The sequence below is a fragment of the Haliotis cracherodii genome, unplaced genomic scaffold (genome assembly GCF_022045235.1).
Source record: "Haliotis cracherodii isolate W230 unplaced genomic scaffold, xgHalCrac1.p SCAF_38, whole genome shotgun sequence".
NCBI classification, from domain to species: Eukaryota; Metazoa; Mollusca; class Gastropoda; order Lepetellida; family Haliotidae; genus Haliotis; species Haliotis cracherodii.
Genome location: NW_027266295.1, coordinates 1586005 through 1597397, shown reverse-complemented (window position 1 = coordinate 1597397; position 11393 = coordinate 1586005). Strand labels below are relative to the sequence as shown.

The 11393-nt window shown below is 40.6% G+C and overlaps 1 protein-coding gene across 1 annotated transcript; it reads left to right on the top strand.

The window, feature by feature from the left end:
- The first annotated feature begins 1402 nt into the window (after positions 1–1402).
- Positions 1403–10663, top strand: LOC139477945 (uncharacterized). The gene is made up of 6 exons (XM_071260393.1): positions 1403–1558; positions 2073–2183; positions 4547–4631; positions 5626–5805; positions 9564–9661; positions 10610–10663. Exons 1-6 carry the CDS (start codon positions 1403–1405, stop codon positions 10661–10663), a joined length of 684 nt encoding a protein of 227 aa, XP_071116494.1.
- The last annotated feature ends 730 nt before the right edge of the window (positions 10664–11393 follow it).

The window sequence follows — 11393 nt, the reverse complement described above, 5'->3', positions numbered from 1 at the left end:
ACAAGGCTAACAAGGCCAACAAGGCTAACAAGGCTAACAAAGCTAACACGGCTAACAAGGCTAACAAAGGCTAACAAGGTTGCTAACAAGGCTGAAGTGTCTTGATACAACGTGTAAGTTCGATTCCAAGTGAGTGGATGGCAACAGGTTGTTTGTTTAACAGTGGATGAGAAAAGTGAGGTACAGTCGAACCTCGTTATCTCGAACACTGTTATCTCGAATATACTGATATGTCGAACCTGTTGAACAATATACATATATGTCCATGCCTCGTTATCTCGAACATCGTTTTCTCGAATATACTGATATGTTGAACCTGTTGAACAATATACATATATGTCCATGCCTCGTTATCTCGAACATCGTTATCTCGAATATATTGATATGTCGAACCTGTCACTTACAATACATATATATATGTTCATGCCTCGTTATCTCGAACATCGTTATCTCGAATATACTCATATGTCGAACCTGTCACTTACAATATACATATATGTTCATGCCTCGTTATCTCGAACATCGTTATCTCGAATATACTGATATGTCGAACCTGTCACTTACAATATACATATATGTTCATGCCTCGTTATCTCGAATGTCCGGATATCTCGAAGTTACAATAGGGCTCCACTATGTTCGAGATAACGGAGTTCGACTGTAGTTAGTGAGTGTCGTCTGATCTGAGATAGAGTTCGGTATATTACCGATGATGTAAGTCAGGTATTGTACAACAGACGCTCATATGTCAGACATTTCATGAAATGGCAAGGAACAAATTGTCATTTCATGAGATGACTGCATGTTTTAGCTATTCACGAAACGACTGATTCACTGTGTGACTGTGACATGTATACATCCCTGTCGATGTTGTTTTATGTCGTGACAACACATATTCATTCAATCACTGTTTATCTATGTTCTATCTGCAATATTGTTAGGCATAATAAATATCCATCACATGAGGACTGATTATTCATAAAGTATTTTTTCACTACCATGTATTATATATGTTGAGCTGTGTCAGCCAATGCTTGGTTGAAGGTTCTCAAAACACCACTGCGACTAATCGCAGCGGTATTAAATCCATTTTCAATAACACATCAGAATACTCCAGAAATAAGAAACAAAGTGTATATTTTTTTTCATTAATTCTCTGTATTCATTCATATATATTGCTCTTAATGTTGATCTGATCATTCAATCATCAGGACCCAAAATATTGCATTGACAATATGTACGATTGTTATTCTATCGTATTATCTTTCAAAATACAAAAAAAATACACAATGTAAACAGGGAGATGTTGGTTCTCATTGTTCGCCAAGTGTGCATGTTTCTGTGCAGTATATAGGCTCTACCGGCAGCCGTTATAAGCTCTACTCCACTGTCTTCAGGAACTATGTACGCCCTGACGCTGTTAGATGTCGTCATTGTTACCGTTGTCGTGGCTGCAGCTGACCGACGATGTGCTCCGGTGTCATGGAAAGTCCAGGAACGAGCTATTGGTTTCACGGTTTCGGAAATGAATAGTTTCCACAAAGGCTTCAATGATCTAGTAAGCTGCTTTTCCACTGTAGGTTGTTGAGAGGAGGGGCGTTGGGGTAGACTTGTGTTGGCTCGTCACGCCGATTCCCAATATTCATATATTCATCATGCACTATTCTGATACAGATATATTCATCATGCACTATTCTGTTACAGATATATTTATCATGCACTATTCTGTTACATATATATCAATCATGCACTATTCCTTTGCAGATATATTCACCATGCACTATTCTGTTACAGATATATTCATCATGCACCATTCTGTTACAAATATATTCATCATGCACTATTCTGTTACAGATATATTCATCATGCACCAATCTGTTTTATTCATATTTTGATCATGCACTATAATGTTACATATATTCATCATGCACAACTCTGTAACAGATATATATATCTGTGTAAAAGATATATTCATCACGCACTGCTGTTACAGATATGGTCATTATACGCTAATCTGTAACAGATATATCCATCTGTGTAATAGATATATTCATCACGCACTGCTGTTACAGGAAATGTCCACTGTGTACTACGACAAACTCCACAACAGATCAGCTCAACTGCTCAACAGGAACGTAGGGGCCGAAAATGTACACCTGAAAGTGATCACTGATTACAACGCTGTAAGTACCTAACTGTAACAATATCATACATAATGGTTTTCTTCCATTGAACTGCAGGATTCTCCGAAACACAAGTGCAGTAAACTACGGGTATAACGAACTCAAGGGGACCACTAACTTTTCTTTGTTATAACCGTAGTTCGATATGAAGCATATATACGGCATAACTATAGCACAGTCATGTCATCGATCCCAATTGCGTGGATCGATGCTCATGGTGTCAATCACTGAATTGTCTGGTGCAGATTCCATTATTTACAGACCACCGTCATATAGCCGGAATATTGCTGAAGGCGGCTTTAAACAACAAGAACAAAAAACAAAAAATGCAAAAAGTCGGGACAAAAAAATAAGTTCGTTATATCCGTCAGTTCGTTATAAGCGTGTTCGTTATAAACGTAGTTAAATGTATAGTTGATTCTTTATCTGGACATTTTTAGACGGCCTGGGTCAGCCAGGGTGTAATCGCCTTTAAGACGATGTCGTTAGCGGCGTATGTAGACATGAGGCATTGTCCGTGGTTATTTCGGCATCATATTGCTCCAATGTCCTCATACAAGTCTGCATGCATATCACTACAGTGGCTATTGGACGACGTGATTACCATCGGCTGCAGCCTGAACGACAACTCATCTATCGCCAGAGAGAAGTTAACCTCTCACCCAGCAACATGTCTGGGTATTTTAACAACAAAAATAGATTACCGGAGATACTGATGTTTCTGAGTGATTTTCTTCAATTTTTCGAATTTTAATTCACGGTCGCGTTCATTTCAAGATTTACAGTACATGTTTTAAAACATCTGTCGCTGATAAAAGCCGGACAGGGTTAAAGATGTCGAACAAGATGTCTGTATCACTTCAGAGTTTCTGATTGGTCAGTCATGTTGCTTGATGGACAGGTGGCGAGAGATCAGGTTATTTGGACCTCCAGCACAAACTATAATAGCAGATTATTAACGTCGCTTCAGTATTCAATTTCGATTTTACTCAAGTTTTGAATATCAATTGAAATCACTGTATGTTTAGGACCAACCATTGTTTACTTTGAGTGTTTAATCCGTTTTACATACATGTTCATATGTCATTGTGATCAAAACGTGCCGTTTTAACTTGCAAAACATTCGTGAGATGGTACCGTCAATCTGAGGGGGCACGGGTGGCCCAGTCGTCTAAGGCGCCGCGATTCGCTGTGCAGTTGCGTCCTTTAGGCACGCCAGAAACCTATGATTGTGGGTTCGAATCCCGATTTGCCTCCATTATGTTTCTAGGTTTGCCAGCACCATACCCGTGCTCGTGGGTTTCCCGAAGTGGTAAATGTCTGAGACCTGCATAACTTCGGGCTTTCCTTCCACATTAAGCAGACACGCCGTGATATAACTGCAATACTGTTAAACCCAACTCACTCACTCACTCACTATTTAACCCTGCCTGGCGTTCGGCATTCAGGAGGTAAACCAAGGACTGGTCACCTTGGAGACAGTACACTGTATCCAAGTGGGATATCCAGTTAAACTGCGGTATGGTACCTCAGTGACCTAGCACTATCAAACCGGCTTTTGTCTGACTGAAAATAGCCTTCAATAATAAGAGAAATGGAGATGGTGACGTCACTTCCGGAGCGAATCTTTTGTGGTGACTGGGTTCTGGATAATGGATAGATATATCGCAATAGTGCATTTGATAAAACTTCATAAACATCCCTTTGGGACTCATTTTTGGGGGACCCGTGAAGTTCCGGGATAGAAGAGGTCTTCAGCAACCCGTGCTTGCTGTCTAAGGCGACTATGCTTGTTGTAAGAGGCGACTAACGAGATTGGGTAGTTAGGTTCGCTGACTTTGTTGATGCATGCCATCGTATTCCAATTTCGTGGATCAATATCAATCACTGGATTGTCTGGTCCAGACTCGATTATGTACAGACCGCCCTCATATTACTGAAATAGGGCTGAGGGTGGCGTTAAACAACAAACAAACCAAGAAATGAGTGAGTTTGATTTTACGCCGCGTTTAGCAATACTCCAGCCATATCACGGCGGGGGACACCAGAAATGAGGTTCACGCATTGAACCCATGTCGTGAATCGAAACCGGGTCTTCGGCGTGACGAGCGAACGCTTTAACCACTAGGGTTCCCCGAATGCCCAACCAAAAACAAACCAAAAATATTTGTGGGTATGTTAATTAAATAACCGTTACTATGTGGTGTAAATATACTACTCAAAATAAGTTAAGGATCACCCGATTCTTTCATATTGGTAATGTTTATCTGTCATGGCATGAGAGATTAACTATTGTAATATGAAAGAATTAGGTGATCCTTAACTTCTTTTGAGTAGTATATGTTCTTTTTACTTGATTTTAGGGACAGCGGTACATGATAGACTTGGCGGAATCTCAATGCCAGGTGCAGAAGATCACGTGGGGCTTCCCTGAAATCTGTGTACCAGGTAAACAAACAAGTCACGTCCGCCTATGTCGTTATGAAAAATGTACTTTTAAAAGTTAGTTCGAATTGCGATGACTGTATTTTTTTAGATTCATAATGAATAAAATAATAATAACAGGGACATATACTGACGGGCAATAGAAAGTATACACCTATGTAAAATGAAGCAAACAAGAAATGGTTATTCGATGGGGATGCAGACGTCCTTGTATTGACTTGCCTGGCATGTGTTTGTGACCTGTGACGCTCAGCTTCCTGTCAATATTTGGTATTATCACAATTTAATATTCTGGTGTCCCCCGCCGTGATATTGCTGGAATATTGCTAAAAGCGGCGTAAAACCATACTCACTCACTCACAATTTAATAATGATCCATACAGACAAGCTGATGATGTCGGAATTGTAAAATGGATTCTGCTTTTAGTAGAGCTTTCTTTCGAGCATGCGATTTCTTCAAAGATTTCAAAGAGCATCATACAACTCCGGCTCAAAATTGTTTGATCAAGGTTACAATATTTCCTAGAAAATGATAACCTTAAAGTTTTCAATACGTTGAGACATGTGGTGGGTATTTCCAAATTTGATGCATCAGTGACAAAAAGGATGTCCGACACAGTTCCCCATTTTGTATCATATGTTTCCGTCGTTTATTTCAGGTAAACAGTTGACTTGCCTTCGCATGTGTTTGTGGCAGGTGCCACGGGTGGGGCAGGATATAATAACTTTTTGATAGTGATTCATAAAAAAACATTCCATTGATACAATCGGAGCAGAATTTTCTTGTAGCAACGAAAAGGGTTCTTTCACTTTAATTTATAATGATTATGAAAACCTTTAGTTCCTTTATTTATTCCAAACACATGACCCAGTAACGAGTAAGCTATACACTGTGTAAATCATGAGCAAATTATGTCCGTTGATTTCATTCCAGCCAAGATTTTAAGATAAAAATGCTTTTAATCTATTACTTACAATGTCAACATTTTTTATCAAGATAATGCGGATGACGTGTTTGACTACGTCCTTGGTATGGACACAAACGACGGGAACTACATCGACGCTGTAGCGTTTGACCAGAGGCAGGACTATCATGGAGATCACGTGTCTTTCACCGTCACTCTCACCAACGACCTCTATGTTCCTGTTCGGATACTGAGACACGGATTGGACGCAGGTGAGTGTGGTGTAAAGAAACAACACCAAAGTTAACGCTGATACTACGCTTGGCACCATATTTAATTTCTGGCACCCATTTAATGAAATAAACCGTTGAGCAAAAGATTGGTTATTTCGTTGTTTAACGCCGCACTCAGCAATATTCCAGCTATATGACGGCGGTCTGTAAATAATCGAGTCTGGACCAGACAATCCAGTGATTGATATCATGATCATCGATCTACGCAATTGGAGCGAGCCTGACCATCCGATCACGTTAGTCGCCTTTTACGACAAGCATAGTCGCCTTTTACGGCATGCATGGGTTGCTGAAGACCTATTCTACCCCGTAATCTTCACGGGTCACTGTCCACCCGATCCCGTTGGTCGCCTTTTACGACAAGCATAGTCACCTTTTACGGCATGCATGGGTTGCTTAAGACCTATTCTACCCCGGAATCTTCACGGGTCACTGACCACCCGATCCCGTTAGTCGCTTTTTACGACAAGCATAGTCGCCTTTTACGGCATGCATGGGTTGCTGAAGACCTATTCTACCCCGTAATCTGCACGGGTCCCCGGGCAAAAGAAAGAAAACACTTGAAAATTGAATCTCACAAAAAAATACAAAACTTATCGAAACGTTACTCGGCTGAAAACAGTCGCCGAAACAATGGAAACTTAATTTCTGAAACACGACTGTGATACCCCTATCGAATGCACGACTATCGAATAACCATTGTTTGTTTCAATTATTAGCCACCATCAAACAGAGGTGTAACCTTCTTTTGCTCGGTAATTAAATATAGAATACTAAACGAGCTCCCGTGTAATACCAATTTTATGAAACGAGTGAATAGTTCTGGTATCTGACGAGCGAAAGCGAGTCAGATACCACAACTATTCACGAGTTTCATAAAATTGGTTTTACACGAGAGCGAGTTTAGTATTTTATTTATTACTTGTCATTTATAATGTTTTTAGAATTATACTGTTGAGTGTAAATAGGCTGACACCTACACGATCCTAATGGCATAATCCAATTGAGTTTAACAGAATAATACTTCAAACACGTCAAAAGTTGAAACGTATGAATTTAATATCATACAATGGTCCACCTTTAGGATTCAGGCGTTCGTCCCACAAACGTATCGTAGCGCTAAGGCTATCACAACTCACATAATTTAACTTAGACCAACGACTGTCGTTGCGCTACCGCACGATCGCCTTGTGGAACGGGGCCTTGCACCTCAAAGTTTACATTGACGTCACAATACCCGATGACGTAATTTGTGGAATTTTGTTGCACGATCCATCGGCGAAACAATGCCATGTGACGTCAGCCTAGCAACAAGGTTGCTGGGGTCATCGAGTGTGCATAAGCTCCTCCCAGTGATCTATCATCTCCACATACAATGTCGTTGAATACGCCAGGGGATGTTGAGAGCTTTCAATATTTGTTCGTGAAACGTGTTCCGAGAGTACATAAGCACGCGTTTTGGTATTACACAATGTGTAATAAAGCTGTATGTTTATTAAACGGGTGATCTCTTCACGGGCAAGTAATAAAAGAACGTTGTTGTTTTTTATTGAATGGTGCCTTTAAGTTATTGTTTGTAAGATGTAATTAATAATTATATTAAGAGCAGCTAGGTGAACGTTGTATTTCGCTCTATGCTGTATGGTAGTGGTATGGAGATAGTCTAGCCTCTGCCAGGTGTATCAACTGTGTTGTCAGCCAGATCATTTATTATAATCATCCGACTCGAGGACAAAGGGACCCATCCATTTAAGGGCCGCAACTCGTGTTGCGGGGTGGCCAGGTCATCTTAGACGCCGCGATTCGCTGTGCAGAGTTGCGTCCCTTAGGCACGCCAGAAACCTATGATTGTGGGTTCGAATCCCGGTTCGCCCCGATTATGTTTCTAAGTTCGTCAGCACCATACCCATGCTCGTGGGTTTCACCGAAGTGGTAAACGTCTGAGACCCGCATCACTTCGGGCTTTCCTCCCAGGAAGAACACAAGGACACAAGTGACCGATTCATCTAAGGGCCGCAATTCATGTTGCGTCTCTTAGATCTACCGTAAACCTAAATGATCGTAGGTTCGAGTCCCAGATTCACCCTTATAATGGTTCAATGTCTCCACCATGCCCGTGGTCGTTGGTTTCACCGAAGTGGTAAATGTCTGAGACAAATGAGTATTACTAAACGAGTTTCCGTCATATATCGAGTTTATTACATTGAATGTATTTCAAAACGCTTTCGCTCATTACATACTTTATAAAAAAACACAAGTGTGTAATAAAAACGTTCTCTAACGGGGACGAGAGTAGTAATTTGTTATTACTCACTTCAAGCTTGCACGTTATGGACATGCACGTTACAAAAGACGTTTGTTTGTTTGTTTGTTGTTTAACGCTGCACTCAGCAATGTTCCAGCTATATGACGGCTGAAGAGTGAGTGAGTGAGTGAGTGAGTATGGTTTTACGCCGATTTCAGCATTGTTCCAGCAATATCACGGCGGGGGACACCAGAAATGGGCTTCACGCATTGTACCCATGTCGGGAATCGAACTCGGGTCTTCGGCGTGACGAGCGAACGCTTTAACCACTAGGCTACCCGACCGCCCCGGCTGAAAAAGACGTAATTGGTGTAAGCGCTGCGTATGAATTTTTAGCTGATGAATCGATCAGAGACTGTTCTCTCATGTTGCAACCACGCAAAAAGAGTTCGCAATTTCCTCTTACTCGATATTAACAAATGATAAAATGCCGATTCTAAAATCGTGCTCATAATAGTATTTATAAACGCAAACATCACAAATATATAAACATTCGCATTCGAACGGAAAATCGAGTTTTCGGCGAAACGATCAACTCATCAAGACATCATGCCATGTTGGCTTTGTGATTTTATAGGAGTCAGTAGAACGTATCTCTCTCATGAAAATAGTTCTTATTACTGATAAAAATCCCAATGTCACAGGCCCGATTACTAAGGGCAGATAACTCAAAATTAATTTTAGAAAATACAGCAATAATTTTCCAAACGACTTCAAAATGACTTCAAAATTTGGTATGGGGCAGCGGAATCAGATGCCCATCATTTTGTTACAAAGAGTCGGTCAAAGCCAATTTGAACATTATTTACATTAATTATATTATATCACAGCTTGTCGTGCAGCTTGATGTGGGAGGAGAGCCCAAAGTAATGCAGGTCTTAAACGTAATGATTCATGAACTCAAGTGAACTCAGTTAATTTGATACAAATAACCCTATATGGCTATGCCTAGCTTGTTAAAAACTCACACTTGTGAAGATTTAATCACCTGTTGTTTGCCTTGAGTCGGTGATGACCCCACTCAACTTTGTTCTACAGATACCTAGTATCTACCTGTGAAGATTTAATCACCTGTTGTTTGCCTTGAGTCAGTGATGACCCCACTCAACTTTGTTGTACAGATGCCTACCTATGTAGATTTAGTCACCTGTTGTTTGCCTTGAGTCGGTGATGACCCCACTCAACTTTGTTGTACAGATGCCTAGTACCCACTTGTGGAGATTTAATCACCTGTTGTTTGCCTTGAGTCAGTGATGACCCCACTCACCTGTGTTGCACAGATACCTACTTGTGGAGATTTAATCCCCTGTTGTTTGCCTTGAGTCGGTGATGACCCCACTCAACTTTGTTGTACAGATACCTACCTGTGGAGATTTAGTCACCTGTTGTTTGCCTTGAGTCAGTGATGACCCCACTCAACTTTGTTGTACAGATACCTACCTGTTCGTCTCCCTGCTGGGTGACGTCGTATCTCCTGTGCCACCAGAGGATTCAGACGTATTCACTCCACCCAGTGACTGCACGACTGTGGTAAGGGACGGACCGTTGATATTTCAAGGAAAGGGTGGCAGGATAAATATAATGTTGCCTCAGGTCGACCAGATAGACATGATTGGTGGAAATGTAGCACGGAAGTAGTCCAACTAGGGACTAGTCAAACAGCGGAGAAGTCAAAGTGAGGCGTCGTCAAACTGGGGTGTAGTAAAAAAGGGGAGTAGTCAAACTGGGGAGAAGTCAAACAGTGGAAAGTCAAACTGGGGAAAAGTCAAACAGTGGAGTAGTCAAACTGGGGAGTAGTCAAACTGGGGAGTAGTCAAACTGGGAAGTAGTCAAACTGGGAAGTAGTCAAAGAGTGGAGTAGTCAAACTTGGGGATTCTCATCATTGGAGTGATCAAACAGGGGAGTAGTCAAACAGTGGACTAGTCAAACAGTGGACTAGTCAAACTGGGGTTAGTCAAACTGGGTAGTAGTCAAAGAGTGGAGTAGTCAAACTGGGGGATTATCATCATTGGAGTGATCAAACGGGGGAGAAATCAAACAGTGGACTAGTCAAACAGTGGACTAATCAAATTGAGGAGTAGTCAAACTGGGAAGTAGTCTAACTGGCGGATTCCCATCATTGGAGTGATCAAACGGGGGAGTAGTCAAACAGTTGAATAGTCAAAGTGAGAAGTAGTCAAACAGTGGACTAGTCAAACTGGGGAGTAGTCAAACTGGGAGTAGTCAAAGTGAGAAGTAGTCATGACGGAAAGTAGTCATAACTGGGTGACTTGATTTTCATTTAATAATTGAAAATGTTTTCAGGGGAACATTCTGAGTAACGATTAACATCAAAAGCAACACGAAAATGATGTTATTCCATTTGTCCTCTTCACTCAATTATGCAAATAAGTGTTATATATGAGTGCAAATGAGTGATATAATATCATTTCTACCTGGCAATAATTATAATAATATTTGTTTTGAATCTGTCACAGGAAAGTATTCCCAGCGTGTTCCCCGGGTCTATGGCAACTTTAATGCATCACTAAAACACACGCACTACAAGATGGCTGCCATATCCACCTGACAAAGAAATCGCCTCACTTCGAGTCTCCAGCGTTGACGTGTTCATGTATTACTGTATCTGCGTGTAAATAATAAACATATGCCCACAAATCGTTTGATGTTTCACACCTGTACTTACCTTACGGGACATATCCATCATGCGCTACTGTTCCATCTGTATCTATCATCCGCTAGTGTTACAGACTGTATGTATCATGCGCTAGTGTTACAGACTATATCTATTATGCGCTAGTGTTACAGACTATATCCATCATGTACTACTGTTACAGAATATATCCATCATGTACTACTGTTACAGAATATATCCATCATGTACTACTGTTACACACTATATCCATCATGTCCTACTGTTACAGAATATATCCATCATGTACTACTGTTGCAGAATATATCTATCATGTACTACTGTTACACACTATATCCATCATGTCCTACTGTTACAGAATATATCCATCATATACTACTGTTGCAGAATATATCCATCATGCACCACTGTTGCAGAATATATCTATCATGCACTACTGTTACACACTATATCCATCATGTACTACTGTTAGAGAATATATCTATCATGCACTAGTGTTAGAGAATATATCCATCATGCACTACTGTTACAGACTATATCTATCATATACTACTGTTACAGAATATATCCATCATGCACTACTGTTACAGAATATATCCATCATGTAC

Bases quoted from the DNA above. Each gene is read 5' to 3' on its own strand.
- LOC139477945 (XM_071260393.1), top strand. From the start codon at position 1,403: ATGTACGCCCTGACGCTGTTAGATGTCGTCATTGTTACCGTTGTCGTG. The intron at 2,184-4,546 runs GTAAGTACCTAA...ACTTGATTTTAG, and splicing joins TGATCACTGATTACAACGCT to GGACAGCGGTACATGATAGA. The intron at 4,632-5,625 runs GTAAACAAACAA...TTTTTTATCAAG, and splicing joins CCCTGAAATCTGTGTACCAG to ATAATGCGGATGACGTGTTT.